Source organism: Folsomia candida, unplaced genomic scaffold, assembly GCF_002217175.1.
Source record: "Folsomia candida strain VU population unplaced genomic scaffold, ASM221717v1 Fcan01_Sc028, whole genome shotgun sequence".
Lineage (NCBI taxonomy): Eukaryota > Metazoa > Arthropoda > Collembola > Entomobryomorpha > Isotomidae > Folsomia > Folsomia candida.
The window spans coordinates 1,928,349-1,948,477 of NW_019091220.1; the positions used below are offsets into that span (position 1 = coordinate 1,928,349).

Here is a 20,129-nt window from a genome sequence, read left to right on the forward strand (position 1 = left end):
AGATATGGATGGTGACAAAAAAAAAGATTACTAATGCCCATTAGTTGGAGACGTGATTTTGTGACACTATGTATATTCTGTTATCTTTCGACACAAGTTGTAAGTTTGATTATGTATTTCTAAGCAATTATCGTGTCCAATTTCAGGTCAGCTTTAGTACTTGACGCATCAATATTGATGAAATGCAATGTTTCGCAATACGCATCAATAAATAAATACGAACAAGTTAAGAATCAGTTCATGAATTATTTTGATCCTGCAATAGGAAAAGGATATTCGGGATGTTTATCACACCTATGAAAATATGTAATCAAATTATAAATAAGTATATTTAGTACTTGGGGTAATTAGTAATTAAACTGCTCAGAAATATTTGCACTGACCCCGGCATTCCAAAACATGTCCGAGCACTTTCTCCCTGATCTAAACCTCTCAATTTATCCATGTCGTCAGAATCCAGGGTAAAATTCAAGATCTGCATGTCACAAAAACAAAAACTCTTTGATAAAATGTCGTCGTATGCAATTATGTGGTAAGAATTACATTAAAATTCTCCTTGAGCCTGTTGGCATTACTGCTTTTAGGAATTACAGCCACGTTTAGTTGAGTCAAGAATCTGAGCAGTACTTGAGCAGGCGTCTTGTCATGCTTTTTTGAAATGGCTGTCACCACGGGATCATCGAGAAGAGGAGGAACTGGGGGAGCCAATTTTCTGTAACGATTTTTTTCTAAATCTTTATGGTACAAGTAAAGTAAAAATATCTTTTAATTTTTGCATAACACTTACTGCCATTCTTCCGGATATTGCAGCCTATAAAGTCGCAAGTTAATTGACTAAAAAATATTTAAAAAGATATGTAAAAACATAAACTAACCTATTCCGTCCCCCAATTGGGTAATATGCGGTTATGGAAATGTCATACTTTTCACAAAGTTTCCTCAACTTTGGTTGTTGAATATAGGCGTGGAGCTCGATCTATTCAAAATTTGTCATAATTTAAACGGTACATCTTAAACGCAATTGGTCGTTATAATGAAGGTCAAATGTCCTATCTCAGCTATCAAATTCAAATAGATAATTGGCACAATATGTACTTGATTATTAGCTGGGAGAATCTCTGCAATTTTCACAATTCTTTCAATCTGTGTCTCATTAACATTTGAGAGTCCGATCGACTTAACACGACCAGCTTTCACTTGCGCCTCCAATGCTTTCCAGATCCCTTCAGAATGAATAGATAATTTAAGATAGAAAATTAAAGCGAAAATAATTATCTATAATTTTTAGAGAATTTAACACCTTCAAGATCTGTCTTAAAATCATACGCGCATTCTTTCGTGGTCACGTCGAGCATTGGAAATAGGTCATTTTCTCCTCGGAACTCCATCCCAATTGGCCAGTGGATAAGGTAGAGATCGATGTAATCGAGTTGTAAGTCTTTGAGGGATTTGGTCACGAATCGGTCCACCAGGTCTGGGCGCATTCCAATTTGAGGCAGCTATACAAATGTGTGAGATACATAATTAAGGATTTTTAAAATTTCAAAAAAAAAATCAAACTTTTTTAAACCTTTGTAACGATGAACAAATCTTTCCGTTTTATGTTTGGATTTTTTAGCAAGTTTGCCTTCAACGTGACACCTAAATGCTCTTCAGTTTTATAAAGAGACGCAGTGTCAAACATTCTGTAACCAATGGGAAGTGCCAACTCGACTGAGGTCTCCACAGTTTTGGGGTCTTCCTGAAATGTGGTGAAAGTGAAAGTTATCTTTAACAATAGATAGGAAATGGGGAAAAAATGAGTGTCCTATTTTTACCGGAAATACGGACAGGCCCAACCCAACGATGGGCATGTTTGAACCGTTGTTTAACTTGAGAAACTTCATGTTTTTTTTGGAATGATTATATATTTTTCAGTTCCGATTCTGTATTCAGCCCACAAAGCGCGTTTATGAATATGGGCACCAGTTATCTTGCGAGTGCAATAAATAATTAATGTTATCATATTTCGCAGATAAGCCAAGGTTAAATATCGATAATTAATTAAATCAAATCTCTGAAAAATCCCAGGTCCATAAAAACGGGGTTTTCCGGGCACTTAACTATTTATTACTCCATTTGGTTTACATAGCAGGTGTAACAAATAACGGGTCATTCATCATGCTTAATTGATACGTTGCTCTATGACATGTTACTTTAATTGAGCAGCTTTTATTCATAAAACTGATGCATTTGCAGAGGATATGCATAATATGTTATCACATTGCTTGCAAATTATAGTGGATTTATCTCCTCGGTGTGGAAACTTTCTCCATAAACCAAGGACATTCCGGGTGTTCCTTCATACTAGAAAATGTCAAATATTCATTACTTCCTAATACATTTATTATTGCTAGAATCAGTAATAATATTTACTCTGTAAATCCAGGAAATGATCTCCCAGCCTCCCCTTTGTCGAGTCCCTCCAGTCTCCGCATGTCAACTTGTGTTAGCTCAAAGTCGAATATCTAAATAAATATATGTTTAAAATATAATTTTTGGTTAATTAGATTGTTTAAAATTTTGATCAGAATTGACTTAATAGTGTAATCGTTGAAAGCTTGGATCAATCAAGAAGGAAACTAAAATTTGCTTCCAAATATATTTTATCATATTTCACGTAAAATCTCTAATTTCTTATCGTCCTCACGTTAATGTTCATCTTCAGCCTTTCAGGATTTGTGCTTTTAGGAATAACTGCAATGTTTTGTTGCACAAGAAATTTTAGTAGGATTTGTCCTGGCGTCTTGCTATGTTTCTTCGCAATGTCTTTCACCACTGGGTCGTCCATCAGGTCGGGGATGTTAAATTCTCTAAAAAAAATGTAGAATTTAATTTAAGTCGACAATTACTTTCTCCTTAATTTTCACTATTCTAATATTTAAGTTTACATTCCAGTGAAACTATAGGTCTTCCGTCCCGGTGACCCCAATGGTCCGTACGCACACACTGAAATGTTGTATTTTTCACAAACTTGACGTAATGCCTTGTTTTGGAAATAAGTTTGCACTTCGACCTGAATGTTGGGTAAACATGTAAAGACTTGTTTCAAATTTTAAAACAGTGAACGAGTGTATGTATCTACATACTTGTTGATTAGCTGGTGGAATTCTAGCCATTTTCATGATCCTCTCCACCTGTTTGATATTGTAATTTGAAATACCGATCGACTTTGCTAGGCCGGCGTCAACTTGTGCTTCCATCGCCTTCCATACGGCTTCGATATCTGTGGTTTTATCGTACATAATTTTGCCATCCTTCATGGGAATAAGGTCGTCGTCGCTTGTGTAGATGAGACCGATTGGCCAGTGCGTTAAGTATAAATCGACGTACTTTACTTGTAATCGTGCGAGAGAACTTTTCAGAAACTTTTCGACCAGATCAGGGCGCATAGCGTTCCAGGGGAGCTAAATAAAAACCAATAATTTTCTTAAATGGACATAATTAATTTTGTAAAGTTAAGTATTATGACTCCTCTGTTACCTTTGTCACAATGAAAAGCTCTTCGCGTTTAACTTTCCCTTGATCAAGCCATCTCCGGAAAACTTTGCCCAAGCTGTCTTCATTTTTGTATAACGTGGCGGTGTCAAAGTGACGATATCCTGCTTCAAGTGCTTTCTCCAAAGCCAATTCAATCTCTTCGGGATTGTCAGACTAGGAGAAAGTACATTTAAGTGAAATTTCAAAATTTTAAAAGTGTTTTACGATGTGCATATCCATAATTTAAATTATTTAGTATGCATATATTTCTAAATTATGCTGACCTGCCATGATCCCAATCCTACTAATGGCATCTTAAGACCATTGTTCATCGTGATGAACTTAGTCTTGCTTTTTCCTTCTATCACAATATTACTCATTTTTGTAGATTATTGCAAAATACTGCCCCAGTCCGGTATAGAGAAAAGTTGGTTAGAAAATGACCAACAAATATTTGCATAGTGAAGCAAGCAACAGAAATCTCATCGCTTTTTATTTCATCATCGATTGATTGTGATTAGTGCAAAATGCAGAACCACTCGAGACGATAAGCATACATAACCATGTGAAATTGTGACAAAACGTTGTATTTGAATACTTGCTATCACTTTATTGACGTCATAGATTTGATTTGACTATGATTACATAAAAATCAACACGAAAATTCTAGAATGTGAGTGACGAAATTATTGTGACGAAATTGTAGTGACGAAATTATTGTGACGAAATTGTAGTGACGAAATTACCCATTGAACATAAATTCAGATTCATATATGTATTTGCAGACGGACCCATCAAGATGACCCACCTTATTTTTCATAGTTACTCGGAAAAGGTGACATTTTGCATGCTAGATAATTGTAAAATCGATGCAAAAGAATGATATCACGATGTTTCAAATTTTTAAATATTGGTCAGTGTCAATTTGTTTCACTGGTTTTAAAAATTAAATAAGAGACGAAAAAAATGCTGACATGGGTTATATGTATTAAGTCTTTACGTCCTTAGAATACGCATTTCTCACAATTTTGGAACTATTTTCAGACCTCGTTTAAACAGAATGATATGGTTATGATTAGGAATTTCATGCAAATTTTTGCAAATAAACAGAGAAACTTCAGTTGGGGGCAGATTGACACATTTCTCAACTTTCTTTAGTTTACGAGATGCAAAACTCGTCACATTAAATCCACGAGGAATTCTCGTGGCTTTGAATTTACACAATCATACTGATTTTTACTTTTGTAAGTTTTTATAGAAATTATTAAATTAAATTTCGCCAAAATGTCGACATCGATAACTGGGGATGGGAGGGCCGCTATTGAAAAGAAGATACAAACCGTTTCAGGTATTCTTGAAGAAAAGGACGAAATTAGGTGGCAGACAGTTTTTGAGATTGAGAGATGTGTTGAATGGATTCGTGACAATTCGTTTAAAAAGGTAAAACAGGAAATGTTAGTTATATGTTAAAATTATAATTAGTAAATAATTCGTGTGTTCTAGGTATGTCTTCAATTTCCTGACGAGTACTTGTCATTTTCGCCAAGAATTTTAGACCTGCTGGAGAAAGAAACTGAAAGTCGGTGCTATATTTTGGCAGATTCGACTTATGGAAGGTATTAACTGATAACTTACCCTTCGATAAGCCGTGTAATTCTATTAGTGTTTATGTTTAGCTGCTGTGTTGATGAAAAGACTGCCCACCACGTCCCAGACGCTGAAGGCATCATTCATTTTGGTCAATCCTGTCTGACCCCGTGTTCTAATCGATTCAAAGTTTTGTACATTTTCACTAAACCTCACGTCGACTTGGACAAGATGACAAAATTGTTTAGTGAGACGTTCGAGTCGGATAATCAAATTGTGATTGTTTACGACGTTATTTATCAGTGTGTGGCAGGTAGGAATTAATAGTAAAATACTTTCATCAATCGGTTTTCAATTTGTACTGAATTTATATTCATACTTTTAAAGATTTGCTGTATAAATCCCTCCAACCGTCGTTCCCATATTTAAAAATCAGTTGTCTCAGCATTCCTGGGGCCAAGATTTCGGATACGTCCCTCATCGTAAAACATGGACGAGTCTTCCCAATCGACACTCTTCAAGAGATGGACGACACGGTCATCTTTTACATCGGAAGCCGTGCCTTACCAAATCTCCTTCTCGCCCTACCCAATTCAACCTTCAAAGTTTATGACCCTCTCCTCTCATCCGACTCGATATCCACGCAGACTTCTTCAATCAACAAACTCATACGAAAGAGGAACTACTACGTGGAGAAAGTTAAGGATGCCACGTCGGTAGGAATATTAGTGGGGACCTTGGTCGTGCAAAATTACCTGGATGTGATTGAAAGGCTGAAAACAATACTGAGGAAGGTTCACAAAAAGTTTTACGTCGTGTCGATAGGGGAAATAAATCCTTGCAAGCTGGGAAATTTTATGGACATTGACTGCTTCATTTTTGTCGGATGTCCGGAAGTGGTAAACTATTATATTAGTGATGAATCAAAGGGGCAATTTTTTCAACCAATCGTAACCCCATATGATGTCGAGTTAGCATTTTGTGAAGAAAATAGTGCTAGTGATGGTCAGCCATCGACAAGCCATCAGCCAGAGTACATGATTGACTGGGCCTTCCTCATCGAGAAGGGTCTTCCAGTAGTGAAAGATGTGGAGGATGACGTCTCCCTAATCACGGGAGGACTAAGGACAACAATAGTGCAAGATTCGGGGGATAAAACGTCAGCAAATCAAGTCATCAATTGGGTTGGACTTGACGTGAATGAGGAGTCGCCATCAACTGAGTTTGGTCAAATTCATCAAGGAAGAAGTGGAATTGCGTCGTTGTATGCGGACGAGCCGAAAGTTTCATAATATTTTTAGTTTTAGTTAAGTGGTGACAAAGTTATTTCGTATTTTGTTAAGCAAATTTGTTAAAGTACGAATAAATTTTAAACTTTCTTAAATATTAATCAAGATAATCAATTTATTTCTATTTCAAAATGAACGTTACAAAATCTAGAAACGTTTTCGTGCTATCCTAGAAGCGAAACAACCTTTGAATGAGTGGAACCGAATGTCTATTTCTCCCTCTTCCAGCTGTAATTTCAAATTTAAATTGCTAAATTTACCAGAGAAAGTAAATCTATTAAATGAGTTACATTATTTTACCTCATCAAACGCATATATTTCTTGGTAGCAAGACGGACTCATGCCTGAAATATTAATTAGTAAAATAAAAAAGTTATACGCAATCATCATAAATTAAGTTAAGATTTACATTTCCGGACACATCGGACTTTCTCCAAATCTAACAAACCAAGACACACGGGTGTCTGGTCACAAGCTGCTCCCCATTCACGCCACGCTATTTCCTATTGTTGCCAATATTGGAACATTATTCAATAATGACCGGAATATTATAATATTTCTCACGTTTTTAGGAGTTTCGGTGTAATCGTACTCTGGAAATTCGAACACTTTCTCGGGATTTTTATTAGTTTGCACCGCAGCAGCAGCCACGAGCAGAAAGGTAATTGTGGGATGACAAAGTAGAGAAAGTTGAAGGGGCGAAAGTGCCAATAAAACGCTAAGCATTTTAAATAATTACTGTTTGGGCAGAAAGAACTGATTTATTTAATTCAAATCTATCATGAAATGGGCAGATGAAGGATCAAATTTTGAACACTGCTATTCGTAAACTTTCGGGAAAATAAAACCCAGAATCAATAACTCCGAGTTTTCGGACCGGGTATTTGTGCATGCATCTAAAAGTGCATGGTATGTAAGAAATGATGAATGCATGTATTTAGTTCACGTTTAAAGTAACAGCAAGTCTTTGTTGTTTGCAAATACATAATGTGGCTGTAATTCATTCATGTTAATTAGTGCACATGCATACATCACTGTATAAATCTGTTCGGCGATTTAACTATACCAGTTACTAAAGCATACATATGTATTCGTTGTGTTTGGAGGTTAAATTGTGAGAAGATTAACTAAATACACCCTACCTGCTTTACGTGTCTTCCAGTCTATTATTATTTTGCAGTTCTAACCGGATCTTACGCAAAAGTATTTTTCAATATCATTGCTAAAGTTTGTCGTGTTATAGAAATATTACACAAAAAGTGAAAAATAGGTTATTCGAGAGTATAATGGAAAATGACAATAATTGTCCCCGTGCATCTCCAGCCATCAACCCACTCGATATTCACAAGGTAATTGTTCAACAATCAAAATTGAAAATTTTAAGGGTCTAATTTTTTTCAGATATTACAACAAACGCAAACATTTCTGGAACCTTGTCACCTTCGCAAATGCCGACTCGTCAACTCGGCATGGAATCAGGTTGCAATTCCACTCTTGCAGAAGAGCGATTGTCTGTATCTCTACTGTGTCAAAATATTTACAAAATTTAGTTACACTTTCGCAACAACGGACAATCCAGATAATAGGATTCCATACAAATCATGCATTTTTGCCAGCGAGCTGATGGATCCTGACAGCCCCGAGTTTATGGGGTTCAATTCCAACGCTATAACATTTTTTGACCAATTTGGCAAGAATTTTACCCAAGTTCACTTAAGTATTGGGGGTGGGAGTGAAAGTGCAGTGCGGAGCTTATTAGGAAATATTTTATTCAAGTATTTCACTAATTTGGAGACGCTTTCCATCCTGGTGAAAGAAGGTCCCTTCGATTTCTGGACTAATTATGAAGAAAGTTGTCATGAATTGACCAATCTGAAAAGCCTCCACGTGCAATGGACCGGATATAACTCTAGTCAAAGGCACGACATGCAAAACTTTCTCGTTCCATTGCTAGAAAAATGTGTCAATCTTGTCACGCTTTCTTGCAAAATTCCACCATTTATAGAACGTGGTGATCAAAGTGCTGATGTGTATTCAGATTTAAATGAACAATTGCTGCAAAGTATTTTAAAATGTGGGGAAAATATACTTTCCTCTAGACGAGGTCCTTTTGAAGTGCAAGTTTTGTTAAAAGTGAGCAAAATGAAATTGGAGTCTTTGACTCAATGTCTGCCGAAAAATCTAACCCAGGTTTATTTAGAACTTGATGATTCTGTGGGTGAGGATACGTTGCATGGATTTCTTGAGAAATTTACAAATTTAAGTACAATTCATATCGAATTTACAAAAGATTCAAATATTATTATTCCTCCTGCTCGAATCCCAGTTTTGAGACAATTTACAGTATTAAATTACAAAGGCGACTTTCACTTCCTTAATTACCTCCCGACATTAAAAACGCTGACAATTATGGGAGATTTACAGCCCGATTTTAAATCAATATGCAATAATGATAGCTTGACATGTTTAAAAATATCATCGAAAAGTGGACTCACAAAACTTGACCGTTTTGGAGTCGACATTCTGACCTCGTTCCCCAATCTGAGAAACCTTTTGATCCAAAATGTGGACAATGTCACATTACGAGGAATTTATAAAAATTTGAGGGAATTGACAAGTCTTCACGTGATAGGGAAAGAGATTAGTGACGCAGGTATTTGTGGCGAAGAAGACAAAATGCTTCGAGTTCTACTGGAATCTGTAGTGGATGATGGGGTTGACACTGTATGGAATTTTCAGCCACGGTTTCCACATCTGGCGGATCTTAAAAGTCAGTAGTGCTTATCAAAGACGGATAACACTTCTCATTTAATAATTTACATAATTTGACGACTACTTTAGATTTGCAGTCATTTTCTGTTGAAGCCGACCTTATCACAGATGCCTCTTTAATATTTGGGATTTCGAGATGCCAAAAATTAAAACTATTAAAAATCCGGCCAAACCTTGAGGTACAGACGCTATGTGCTATGAATTTCTAATACTTTTACTAACCAGCGATCTAATTTATATGTAATTAACTTACTTCCAAAAATTAGCTCATAACCAAATTTGGAGCTACATCTTTACTACAACTAAATAATTTGGAATTCTTACACGTTCATGTTCGGAACGTTGGGTGGACTTCGTTAAAGCAGTATGTGTAAATCTATCTCTTGCAAAACATAGATTTAATCTTAATATAATCTAATGCGAATCTAACCGAGGCGATGATCTACTCTTTTTAGGTTACGAGACGCAATTAACTGATCAACAACTACTCATTTATTTATTTATACCGATATATGCGACTTAACGATTTATTAATAGTACTTAAATCTCTCCGTACTGATTAAAATATTAAATAAAATCATAAAAAATAATTTGGCAAGTAAAATACTGTCGATTCCAAAATAACTTTGACTTAATTAGTTAATGAGGTAAAACCGATCCATTAAAGGGTTATCTGATCTCCTTCCGCATTAATTTGGACCACATGCAGACGTCTGTTTAACTGGTGGATGCATTCCTTGGAGAGCTGTAGAAACCAATGCAGACGAAATTTATAAATAACAACATGTTACACAACCAAATATGCGTTGTACCACTACGCTTCTTTTTAAAATATGTTGAACACGATAACAACAACAATAACAAAAAAATCGTACATTTCTACCAGTCTGTTTGAATTGCACAGAATGTTTTGAAGTGTGTCCATTAATGCGAAATTATTGTTACATATGCAAATCTAATTGGTCGTACATGTTGTAAACACAATTTTTATTGTTCTCTTTAACTCTTTTTTGTATATCTACATATAAACACTTGCATTACTTAATACAAACAAGGTACAAAATATAGAAAATCTGAAATACATGAGAAGTTCAACTATTCACCATACTTTGCACTTGTTCACAGGGTAAGCAAGCGACGTATTTAGGTGACATGAATCCCCCCAATATCAATTGTCGTCACCCAAGGTATGTTTACTTGGGGGGGGGGGGTTGCCTGGGAGTTTATTTCAAGAGTAAGAACTTACTCTTGAAATAAACTCCCAGGCAACCCCCCAAGTAAACATACCTTGGTCGTCACCCATTCATATCTTCACAAATACATGATCCAAGGTCTCTTTACTTGGGGGATTAATTTGAAGCTAATACTAGTATTAGTAGGATATATATATTAATACTAGTACTAATACAAGTATTACTTCAAATTAATCCCCCAAGCAACCTCCCCAAGTGCAAAGACCTTGTACATGATCACATGAGTGAAACTCACAGTTGTTGTCAGATATATTTTCCCCTTGAGAAAGCTGACCATTCAGCTGCAAATATGCAAATTATGCATTATTGTAAACATAGTTTGCAAAAACTGCCGGCAGAAACTACATGGATATGCATTTACCTTAGTTGTGATATTTGTGACAAGGTCAGTAAAGCTGTACTTGTACGATACGTTCAGTTTTCTCATGGTAACGTTGTTTTGTGGCTGGATGCCATCAGTCAGAATTTTGTGAAGATGCTAATATGGGGCGAAGCTCCACGCCAATTTTTTCTTATTTTAGAATGACTGAAAAAATTGCTCTTGGAAATTGCGTTATTCAAAAGAAAGACATTTTATTAAATACAAATACAAAACAAGAACTATATATAATAACAGGGTATACAGCAATGTAATTGATTATGTTGGGGGATTTCCATCAGCATCAACACGGGGTGGAGGTGGCATCATAAATGTGGGGGTTCAATCCGAAACTTAGGCCACCTGGTAAGTAGAAGAATACGAAGTAGTAGCTGTGGGAGCAGCAGCAGCTTTGGCAGCCGCGACAGCTGTCTCGGCGTGCTTTTCCAGAGCAGCGACTTTTTTCTTTTTGGCGTCTTCTTCAGAGTATGGACAATTCCTGGAAATCGAAGTTTAAAAGTCAACATAAAAGTTAAAAATTTATAAATAATTAGATTACTTGATGATGCATACTTATTTGCTTACTTTGCAAGATGATCAAGCTCTTTGCAAAGGTAACATTTGCGATTGGCTGCAATGAAGTAAAAAAATGAGTTGTAATGAAGTAAAAAAATGAGTTCTAATAAAATACACAATAAATAAATAACAAATCGTTCGTAGTAAAAGAAATTCTACCTTTCTTCTTGCTCACCCCACCGCCACGACTAAATCCACCGCGATTCCCACCAAATCTTCGACCACGATCCCCACCAAATCCCCGACCTTGACCATGATCCCCACCAAATCCCCGACCTCGACCACGATCCCCACCAAATCCCCGACCTTGACCATGATCCCCACCAAATCCCCGACCTCGACCACCAAAACTCACCTCTAAACGATCCTCCTTGCCTACCACCATCGCCAAGGATGGCACGACGAAGGGCACCGGCTTGTCCCTTAAAGTTTAATTCCATATAGTCGTCCATCTGAAATTTGACGAAACAGAGATCAAGTTTAAACGCTTTGCTAACCTATCTTTATTCTATAATTTTAATATGAATAATTAACCCTGATGGAACAATCAAATATGACGACGGCGACCAGGACACCACAAAACACCTAACAATCCGGAGCACGCCGCTCTTGGGAGGAGGTGACTTTTTACTTGCAATTCAAATCAAACACCAGATAAATTACTTTGCCACCCTAGCTTTATTATATAATTTTGATAACAAAAGTCCTTACCTCTGACAGCGGCAGCGGCAGCGCAATAGCTTTAAATTCGATGATTTAGAGAAGTTGATGACGATAACAAGTATTGTGTTGTCGATTTTGTGTATAACTTACACGAATAATAATTATTGGTAAGTATTTACGGTTTAGAATCAAGTTAATTGGTCATTAAATACAAATTACACAAATTTTGGAGAGAGAGAGAGAGAGAGCGACAAAATACAACCATCAATGCACGTGTGTTGAGAAGAAGTGGGTGAGCTAACCAGTGGCTAGTGGAAACGTTTTTCAAACTACATTCCCGGTGCCATCCACTTCTTCTCAACACACGTGCATTGATGGTTGTATTTTGTCGCTCTCTCTCTCTCTCTCTCCAAAATTTGTGTAATTTGTATTTAATGACCAATTAACTTGATTCTAAACCGTAAATACTTACCAATAATTATTATTCGTGTAAGTTATACACAAAATCGACAACACAATACTTGTTATCGTCATCAACTTCTCTAAATCATCGAATTTAAAGCTATTGCGCTGCCGCTGCCGCTGTCAGAGGTAAGGACTTTTGTTATCAAAATTATATAATAAAGCTAGGTTAGCAAAGTAGTAACAGCCAAATTGTTCTTTACGGGATTTTTAGGGACACAGACGGGCAAGTGTCGTCACCAAAAACAAGGACTCCAGCGCCAGTTATATATTTTTTGTTAAGAAGGTTCGAGTATAGCTAAGGTAAGAATTGTCAGTTTATGATCAGCATGTTAATATTTGTATTAATTTAGACATAATTAAAGCTAGGATAGCAAAGTATATTCTAATCATTGTGTTTAATTGCAGTAAGTGAAAAGAATCCGCAACTCCGGATTCTTATGTGTTTTAGCCGTCATGGCCTCCTCCGTTCTTTGTCTTTGTTATAACATTATATTTTTTTAAATTAGTAACACAGATAGTTTAGCCAAGCAATAACTTTTACTTACATATGTTGAATTCCTGTTTTATAGATCATCTGAACCGGAGTAGTACAGAGCGGCGTACTTACGGATTCTTATCTGCTTTGTGTCTGCGTCTCCATCGTCCTTCGCCGACATTGTTGTTTCGTGAAGTATTTAATCATTAAATTATTTTAGATAAAGCTAGGTTAGCAAAGTAATTATGTTAATGATAATCAATCATTGTTTGTGTTTTGTAGGCTCCGGTGATCCTCACTCATCGTCGTTCTTCACCGCCGGATTTTATTTATTTTTGTGTACATTTTTCATTTTAGTTTATACTTTTCAATTCTGAACTGCTTTGTGCGGTTCGAAATAAAAACTGCTTTGTGTGGTTCGAAATACAAAACTGCTTTGTGCGGTTTTAAAACATCAATAATTGCTTTGTGCGATTTATAAAAATGTGAAAATGGCTCAAACTCTTCAATATCATTCTTGGAATGCTGATGGTATCACTGAAGAAAAAATAAAAAAGATGATGCCTCACTGGAACGATAGTGACTTGATTTTTATTCAGGAAAGTCAAATTCAAGCTAGAAACGAGCAGAATATAGCTGATTTTGTAAAACAGCAGTACGGATATGAATCCATTTTTCATTCATCACTTCAATGGAAAACAGACCCGACAAAATCGAGCTATGGTCTTTGTGTGTTTTATAAAGACACTGTCAAAGTCAAACATGTGCCTTTGAGTTCATCAGATCCTAACCTACCATTTAATCATGAACGGATTATGATGGTGAAGGTGGGTTGTGATTTGTTGGATAAAGAGATATTGTTTTTCAATCTCTACTTCCCATCAACCAATAGACTTCCGTGTAGAGCAGATGAACAGCAGAAATGGTTGAAAACAATTAAAGCTCTGTGTAGAAAACATGCAGACGAACATTGCATTTGGGTCGGAGATTTCAATATGCAAAAGTTGAAACCCAATCATAAGCCAGACCAAAGGTCTAGGTTGTTCGACCAACTGCAAAAAATCATAAAGAAATATGGTTTTCGAAATATAGCAGATAAGTTGTGGAAACCAAACGTGTTTACTAGACACGCTCCACACAAGTCTAACCAAATAAACCATATCACTTCCACTTTGGATTACGTGATCACATCCAAATCCATACAAGAGCTGAACCAGACTTGTGTTCCCTTGTATGACATGGATTTGAGTCTTAGTGACCATATAGATATTAAGTGTAGTAATAAAATTGCTACACGTCAAGATCTTGCCATGCCATTTTTAAAGAGGGTCGTCTTATACCCTCCAACTATAGCCAGAAAAGGAGTGAATGAGCTGAAGTGTGACGGTTGTGGATATAAACCGTCTGGACCATCATGGATTGCCAGAGACAGTCTCAAAAAACACGTTCCTAGATGTACTGGTAGTAGAGAAACAGTATGCCATGATTGCAACAAAGACTATGGAAATCGTGGTAATTTCGAACTTCACAGAAAGAGGGGGTGTACAAAGGGGGCACATGGTACAATTTGTTCGGACTGTGGCAACGATTTCAAGACATTTGCAAATCTACAAGTGCATCGAAACCGTAAGTCTAGTTGCAAAGACCGAAATCCTGTGTGCCTGAAATGCAATAAAAATTGTACCACTATGAGTGGTTTGGCCTCTCATCAAAGAGGTGGATGTTAAAGTTATTTGATTAGTCCACTCTCTCATAAATATCTTCTCATGAGGACAAATTACTGACAATAAGATCCTGTCGTCACACTTTTCCATAATTACAGACAATATCTTAGGAACTTTGATGAATTATTTATGCATTCATCAGTATTCAATGATGTAATCGCATATGTATATACAATGTACGCATATTTTTAGCACCATGTAAAGTGACATGAAATAAATGGAACTTAAATATTTGGACGCAAGACAAATATTCGGAGTAACACATTTTTTTATTCGAACACAACATTCTTCACATACAATCCGATGAATAAGACGAGAGATGTTACTTCACAACAAAGTCGACACTCTGAATCAATAACACTGGCAGATGGGTTTTGGAATAGCAGAAGTCCTGAAATTGTGGACATAGCACAGGCTGCATAATTTGGTCCAACTACACTGGTGACGCTTGAGTGGGTTTTTTTTGGCTCGACGACGTGCGACTTATTGGCGCTGCGCTCGAATCAACGGCCCCCACTCCCTGCGGGGAGTGGGGGCATTTTTTTTGGCTCGACGACGTGCGACTTATTGGCGCTGCGCTCGAATTAACGGCCCCCACTCCCTGCGGGGAGTGGGGGCATTTTTTTTGGCTCGACGACGTGCGACTTATTGGCGCTGCGCTCGAATTAACGGCCCCCACTCCCTGCGGGGAGTGGGGGCATTTTTTTTGGCTCGACGAGGTGCGACTTATTGGCGCTGCGCTCGAATTAACGGCCCCCACTCCCTGCGGGGAGTGGGGGCATTTTTTTTGGCTCGACGACGTGCGACTTATTGGCGCTGCGCTCGAATTAACGGCCCCCACTCCCTGCGGGGAGTGGGGGCATTTTTTTTGGCTCGACGAGGTGCGACTTATTGGCGCTGCGCTCGAATTAACGGCCCCCACTCCCTGCGGGGAGTGGGGGCATTTTTTTTGGCTCGACGACGTGCGACTTATTGGCGCTGCGCTCGAATTAACGGCCCCCACTCCCTGCGGGGAGTGGGGGCATTTTTTTTGGCTCGACGACGTGCGACTTATTGGCGCTGCGCTCGAATTAACGGCCCCCACTCCCTGCGGGGAGTGGGGGCATTTTTTTTGGCTCGACGACGTGCGACTTATTGGCGCTGCGCTCGAATTAACGGCCCCCACTCCCTGCGGGGAGTGGGGGCATTTTTTTTGGCTCGACGACGTGCGACTTATTGGCGCTGCGCTCGAATTAACGGCCCCCACTCCCTGCGGGGAGTGGGGGCATTTTTTTTGGCTCGACGAGGTGCGACTTATTGGCGCTGCGCTCGAATTAACGGCCCCCACTCCCTGCGGGGAGTGGGGGCATTTTTTTTGGCTCGACGACGTGCGACTTATTGGCGCTGCGCTCGAATTAACGGCCCCCACTCCCTGCGGGGAGTGGGGGCATTTTTTTTGGCTCGACGAGGTGCGACTTATTGGCGCTGCGCTCGAATTAACGGCCCCCACTCCCTGCGGGGAGTGGGGGCATTTTTTTTGGCTCGACGACGTGCGACTTATTGGCGCTGCGCTCGAATTAACGGCCCCCACTCCCTGCGGGGAGTGGGGGCATTTTTTTTGGCTCGACGACGTGCGACTTATTGGCGCTGCGCTCGAATTAACGGCCCCCACTCCCTGCGGGGAGTGGGGGCATTTTTTTTGGCTCGACGACGTGCGACTTATTGGCGCTGCGCTCGAATTAACGGCCCCCACTCCCTGCGGGGAGTGGGGGCATTTTTTTTGGCTCGACGACGTGCGACTTATTGGCGCTGCGCTCGAATTAACGGCCCCCACTCCCTGCGGGGAGTGGGGGCATTTTTTTTGGCTCGACGAGGTGCGACTTATTGGCGCTGCGCTCGAATTAACGGCCCCCACTCCCTGCGGGGAGTGGGGGCATTTTTTTTGGCTCGACGACGTGCGACTTATTGGCGCTGCGCTCGAATTAACGGCCCCCACTCCCTGCGGGGAGTGGGGGCATTTTTTTTGGCTCGACGACAACAAGATAAAACCAATGCGTAATGAGTATTTATGTAACGAGTTTTATTTAACAGATATATTCAGTTATGTTCGATTTACGTAGTAGAGGACAGGGCTTGTAACGAGAGGGGGCGTAACAAGCAGGATCCCCCCGTCATACACAAAATGACCCAATGCTTTGATTTCGAAGGCATGAACTTCGGAGTTTAATTCTAGAATTGAAATGGAAAGTTAAAGTGCGTCCCACTCTTCCTCACTCTGGTCCACTCATACACGAGGTACAAGTGGATCCAAAATAGGAAACATCCTACTTCCAGTCCCCCACTACTACGAGTATATATACATAATTATCTAAACATACATGCATACAAACATACATACATACATACATACATTTACAAAAACAAGAGCAAAGAGGAAAGTAATCAACAAGGAGTGTAAAATTGTATAAGAAAATTATTAAGACAATGTTAGAGTAAATGTTCTAAGGTAGTGCAATGACGTGCCGTCTCCGGGCTAGAAGCATTCCTAGTTTAGGATGGGTGTTCCTCCAATTCTGAATGTCATTCCCCAGAGTAATTTTGGTTGCGTCGACCGCCGCTGTCAGCAAAATTGCAGCTCTATCTTTGAAGTTGTGGAGAAGCAGAAAGTCGAAATATTGACAGTTGAACGTGATGGATTCAGCAAGGAGAGGGCTGGATGCAATGGCAATTTCGTAGCCTTCTTGGTAATGAACAAGAATATTATCCATGTTGGCATCAGTGATGACTGCATTATGTCGTGGGCCAAACTTCACCAGCATGTCACAAATACTGAAACATGTGGAAAGATAACAGTATAGTATTATATGCATACTACAATTTGAAAAATTAGGAATGTTCAAAATGAAAATGGATACGTACATACCAATACGTATACACATATGTAGTTTGACCATGTATGCGAAACATATAAGCAATTATAACTCACAATTTTGTGGCCCACAGTTTCTGAGAAACATTGGGAATATTGAGTCTGTAACTCTGCAAGAACAGAACTACTTCTTCCAAAGCATCTTCAACATCATGCAGACCCTAGAAATCAACAGGAAATTCACTTGCTATCCTTTTTGGTAATATTTTTGAAGTTCGGAAACATTAAATGCCTACGACATTTCATGAATATCTTTTCTGCACAATTTCAACCGTAATACTTACCTCGTCCCGTTCATCCGGATATTCGTGAGCATGCCAATTCAACTCCCCGATGTATTTTTCGATCTTATCTCGGAACACCGGCAATTCATATTCCTCCAATGGGAATGTGTAATATTCCAAAATAGAGAGGTAGTCCGGAAAATCTATACAGAGAAATATGATTTTGACTTTCCGGGATAAAGTCAAAAAACCACAGTCCGTCTCTCATAAAATTGAGTGTTAATAAAAAGTAATATATCGAACCAAACTGAAATGTTTAAACAACAATTACTCATGTTTGACAACTTTGTAACTCGAATTAATTATTTAGTATTGGCGACAAGGACAGAAATAAAAGTAATTCACCTTTAACCATAATAAATACTATATATGATTCTCGAGATCTATAGCTTAAAAAATCGAATCCTTCGCTTCGGGGGAGAACATTACATGTAAATTTTTCAAATTCGGGAAAATCTTGGGAATTTCTTGAATCACTTTTGAATTCATAAAGTCATGTGCTGCTGTCGCGTGAAATTCTAAAAGTGACCTAGACGCCCCCGTTCCACAAAGTAATGACCCAAGATCTAAATTTCTACTGTGACAATTTCTCAAAATAATCTTCTCTATTTTCGGGATTTTTTCAAAATTAAAGTTCAGCAAGGACAAACGACAATGATCACCGTAAAAAGCTCCCTCGACCTCGAAATGTTTTAGCTTAGGCATTACAGGAAGTTCTAAAAATTTGACTTGGTCACATTGCAAATCCACGAGTTTTAAATTGGTTAAACTGTTTGCCTGCGAGGCTAGAATTTTGTATAAACTTTCCGTATTAAAGGTGGGTTCTCGTATCAAGAATATGAACGAGGTCAACTGAACATTAACCCGACTTAAGTTCACCAATTGATAATTAGTCATTGGGAAGGAAATCTTCAAATTCCTCAACTTTGGTAACTCAGCCAGTCTCAAGACCTCGATAGCTTCTCCTGGCCACGCCACATTTTCCGAGTCGGCCCATAAACTTAGCGTTTCCAAGTTTGGAGCAGCGTGTAAAATAGTTTCCAGCAAGTTGTACCTCGTCGTCAAGAGTTCTGTCGTGAGAGCGGGATGGAGTTCGCCGCAGAGCGAGTTACAAAATTCTAGAGTTTTTAAATTCTCTAAATTTAGGAGAGGAAAGCACCGCTTAGGAAACGTATCTGAACTCTCGTAAGCCAAAGAGATTGACAGTTGGGTGATGACAGGGCCAAAGTTGGTGAAGAATTCGTCCATCAAACTGAGACAGTTGGGGGCAAGGACGTTGGGTCGGAGGTCAAACTTGACGTAGGGGACAATGTATGGGGACGCTTCCATAGTCGACATGAACAACTTTATCGTCTCGAGGTCAGGCTTAAGTCGAATTAAGTTAACTTTGTAGAGGGATCCGAACGTGATGGGTTTTGCTGATTTTTGCAAAGCTTTCGTAGCGGGAAAGTACCACTGCGTGGAGACTAGGCGACAGTTCTTGAGATCTCTTTCGGGGAGGAAATTCATCAGATTTTCGATGATCTGTAATTAAAATTACGAATGCATTCAAAATACATGTTTCTGAAGTAAGAAAATGAACTTACCAAATCCACGCGTAGTGGATTCTCTTCTAAAATCATGTTGAAGTTTTATGTATGCAAAAATACTACTGATTTTTTTTCAGAAGGCCTGAATCGAGCTAATCGAAACTAATACTAAGTTTGTATAAATTTTGTCATCCCGTATTTATTATCTATTCGGTAAGTATGTCCAATTAACTGCTTAAATTTCGCACGTTTACCACTTAACAAACTTGAACTTTTTTATCTACTTGTTTTTTGTTGCAGTTGTGCTATGTATGTCAGCTACGTTACGCTACGCTTGTTAATGTATGCTTATTTGGCCAAGTAATATGCAAACACATGAACGGACAGAGTGAGACTGGACTGGACCAGCTCGTGTATATCTGCAAAAGGAAAATGTGATTCTCGTCGTTCTAAAGACGGAGTTTTGTTGTGTCGAAATCGCAAAAGTCTGTGGTGTAGTAAAACGCTGTCTAAAACGGACAGATTGAACGCACACCGTTGACTACGTCCTATTTCCTCTCGACATAAAAAAATATGTACCTAAGTAAGTAGGTTTCTGTTCCAAAGTTTAATTGAACAGTGAGAGAGAGTCAAGCTGTTTTAAGTGTAAAGAAGGAAAGTAAAAGTCTTGGGTTATTACCCGGGTTTTGTGGTGTTTATTTTAGTATCCGAAACTGCGGAGTTTCTT

At 38.6% G+C, this 20,129-nt stretch overlaps 6 protein-coding genes across 10 annotated transcripts; 2 read left to right on the forward strand and 4 right to left on the reverse strand.

The window, feature by feature from the left end:
* Positions 1 to 40: 40 nt before the first annotated feature.
* On the reverse strand, positions 41 to 1,987 carry LOC110859895 (aldo-keto reductase family 1 member B1). The gene is made up of 9 exons (XM_022108923.2): positions 1,818 to 1,987; positions 1,571 to 1,741; positions 1,301 to 1,499; positions 1,096 to 1,223; positions 876 to 976; positions 788 to 811; positions 544 to 712; positions 384 to 475; positions 41 to 294 (listed from the first exon to the last, which is right to left on the reverse strand). The coding sequence occupies exons 1-9, from the start codon at positions 1,884 to 1,886 to the stop codon at positions 246 to 248; spliced, it is 1,002 nt and encodes a 333-aa protein (XP_021964615.2). The 5' UTR covers positions 1,887 to 1,987; the 3' UTR covers positions 41 to 245.
* Positions 1,988 to 2,090: 103 nt separating this feature from the next.
* LOC110859877 (1,5-anhydro-D-fructose reductase) lies at positions 2,091 to 4,038 on the reverse strand. Its single transcript, XM_022108900.2, has 7 exons — positions 3,804 to 4,038; positions 3,523 to 3,693; positions 3,129 to 3,446; positions 2,931 to 3,055; positions 2,690 to 2,852; positions 2,416 to 2,507; positions 2,091 to 2,346 (listed from the first exon to the last, which is right to left on the reverse strand). The coding sequence occupies exons 1-7, from the start codon at positions 3,897 to 3,899 to the stop codon at positions 2,286 to 2,288; spliced, it is 1,026 nt and encodes a 341-aa protein (XP_021964592.1). The 5' UTR covers positions 3,900 to 4,038; the 3' UTR covers positions 2,091 to 2,285.
* A 652-nt stretch (positions 4,039 to 4,690) lies between these two features.
* On the forward strand, positions 4,691 to 6,496 carry LOC110859786 (2-(3-amino-3-carboxypropyl)histidine synthase subunit 2). Its single transcript, XM_022108776.2, has 4 exons — positions 4,691 to 4,959; positions 5,023 to 5,135; positions 5,196 to 5,419; positions 5,494 to 6,496. Exons 1-4 carry the CDS (start codon positions 4,804 to 4,806, stop codon positions 6,396 to 6,398), a joined length of 1,398 nt encoding a protein of 465 aa, XP_021964468.1. The 5' UTR covers positions 4,691 to 4,803; the 3' UTR covers positions 6,399 to 6,496.
* LOC110859787 lies at positions 6,491 to 7,263 on the reverse strand. Its single transcript, XM_022108777.2, has 4 exons — positions 6,960 to 7,263; positions 6,805 to 6,898; positions 6,696 to 6,739; positions 6,491 to 6,623 (listed from the first exon to the last, which is right to left on the reverse strand). The coding sequence occupies exons 1-4, from the start codon at positions 7,119 to 7,121 to the stop codon at positions 6,543 to 6,545; spliced, it is 381 nt and encodes a 126-aa protein (XP_021964469.1). The 5' UTR covers positions 7,122 to 7,263; the 3' UTR covers positions 6,491 to 6,542.
* Positions 7,264 to 7,443: 180 nt separating this feature from the next.
* LOC110859896 lies at positions 7,444 to 9,773 on the forward strand. The gene is made up of 5 exons (XM_022108924.2): positions 7,444 to 7,744; positions 7,797 to 9,165; positions 9,237 to 9,346; positions 9,434 to 9,531; positions 9,623 to 9,773. The coding sequence occupies exons 1-5, from the start codon at positions 7,682 to 7,684 to the stop codon at positions 9,642 to 9,644; spliced, it is 1,662 nt and encodes a 553-aa protein (XP_021964616.1). The 5' UTR covers positions 7,444 to 7,681; the 3' UTR covers positions 9,645 to 9,773.
* Positions 9,774 to 10,126: 353 nt separating this feature from the next.
* LOC110859853 (rRNA 2'-O-methyltransferase fibrillarin) lies at positions 10,127 to 20,042 on the reverse strand. Of its 5 annotated transcripts, XM_022108867.2 has the most exons (5): positions 19,460 to 20,042; positions 13,028 to 19,397; positions 11,514 to 11,806; positions 11,364 to 11,409; positions 10,969 to 11,277 (listed from the first exon to the last, which is right to left on the reverse strand). In XM_022108867.2, the coding sequence occupies exons 1-2, from the start codon at positions 19,493 to 19,495 to the stop codon at positions 18,264 to 18,266; spliced, it is 1,170 nt and encodes a 389-aa protein (XP_021964559.2). In that variant the 5' UTR covers positions 19,496 to 20,042; the 3' UTR covers positions 10,969 to 11,277; positions 11,364 to 11,409; positions 11,514 to 11,806; positions 13,028 to 18,263. The 5 variants fall into 5 exon arrangements, with proteins under 5 accessions (XP_021964558.1, XP_021964559.2, XP_035715830.1 ...); XM_022108866.2 differs by lacking the exons at positions 13,028 to 19,397; positions 19,460 to 20,042 and adding an exon at positions 11,889 to 12,104 and having other exon boundaries at positions 10,127 to 11,277; XM_035859937.1 differs by lacking the exons at positions 10,969 to 11,277; positions 11,364 to 11,409; positions 11,514 to 11,806 and having other exon boundaries at positions 13,031 to 17,489; positions 17,647 to 17,750; positions 17,874 to 19,397.
* Positions 20,043 to 20,129: the final 87 nt, after the last annotated feature.

Bases quoted from the DNA above. Each gene is read 5' to 3' on its own strand.
- LOC110859896 (XM_022108924.2), top strand. From the start codon at position 7,682: ATGGAAAATGACAATAATTGTCCCCGTGCATCTCCAGCCATCAACCCA. The intron at 9,166-9,236 runs GTCAGTAGTGCT...CGACTACTTTAG, and splicing joins ACATCTGGCGGATCTTAAAA to ATTTGCAGTCATTTTCTGTT. The intron at 9,532-9,622 runs GTATGTGTAAAT...TACTCTTTTTAG, and splicing joins GGGTGGACTTCGTTAAAGCA to GTTACGAGACGCAATTAACT.
- LOC110859877 (XM_022108900.2), bottom strand. From the start codon at position 3,899: ATGAGTAATATTGTGATAGAAGGAAAAAGCAAGACTAAGTTCATCACG. The intron at 3,694-3,803 runs GTCAGCATAATT...ACTTTCTCCTAG, and splicing joins TAGGATTGGGATCATGGCAG to TCTGACAATCCCGAAGAGAT. The intron at 2,853-2,930 runs GTAAACTTAAAT...CATTTTTTTTAG, and splicing joins ACCTATAGTTTCACTGGAAT to AGAATTTAACATCCCCGACC.
- LOC110859786 (XM_022108776.2), top strand. From the start codon at position 4,804: ATGTCGACATCGATAACTGGGGATGGGAGGGCCGCTATTGAAAAGAAG. The intron at 4,960-5,022 runs GTAAAACAGGAA...CGTGTGTTCTAG, and splicing joins GTGACAATTCGTTTAAAAAG to GTATGTCTTCAATTTCCTGA. The intron at 5,136-5,195 runs GTATTAACTGAT...GTTTATGTTTAG, and splicing joins GCAGATTCGACTTATGGAAG to CTGCTGTGTTGATGAAAAGA.
- LOC110859895 (XM_022108923.2), bottom strand. From the start codon at position 1,886: ATGAAGTTTCTCAAGTTAAACAACGGTTCAAACATGCCCATCGTTGGG. The intron at 1,500-1,570 runs GTTTAAAAAAGT...ACATTTGTATAG, and splicing joins ATTTGTTCATCGTTACAAAG to CTGCCTCAAATTGGAATGCG. The intron at 295-383 runs GTCAGTGCAAAT...ATATTTTCATAG, and splicing joins ACATGTTTTGGAATGCCGGG to GTGTGATAAACATCCCGAAT.
- LOC110859787 (XM_022108777.2), bottom strand. From the start codon at position 7,121: ATGCTTAGCGTTTTATTGGCACTTTCGCCCCTTCAACTTTCTCTACTT. The intron at 6,740-6,804 runs GTAAATCTTAAC...TTAATATTTCAG, and splicing joins AGTCCGATGTGTCCGGAAAT to GCATGAGTCCGTCTTGCTAC. The intron at 6,624-6,695 runs GTAAAATAATGT...TTGAAATTACAG, and splicing joins AAATATATGCGTTTGATGAG to CTGGAAGAGGGAGAAATAGA.
- LOC110859853 (XM_022108867.2), bottom strand. From the start codon at position 19,495: ATGATTTTAGAAGAGAATCCACTACGCGTGGATTTG. The intron at 19,398-19,459 runs GTAAGTTCATTT...TTTTAATTACAG, and splicing joins ATCCACTACGCGTGGATTTG to ATCATCGAAAATCTGATGAA.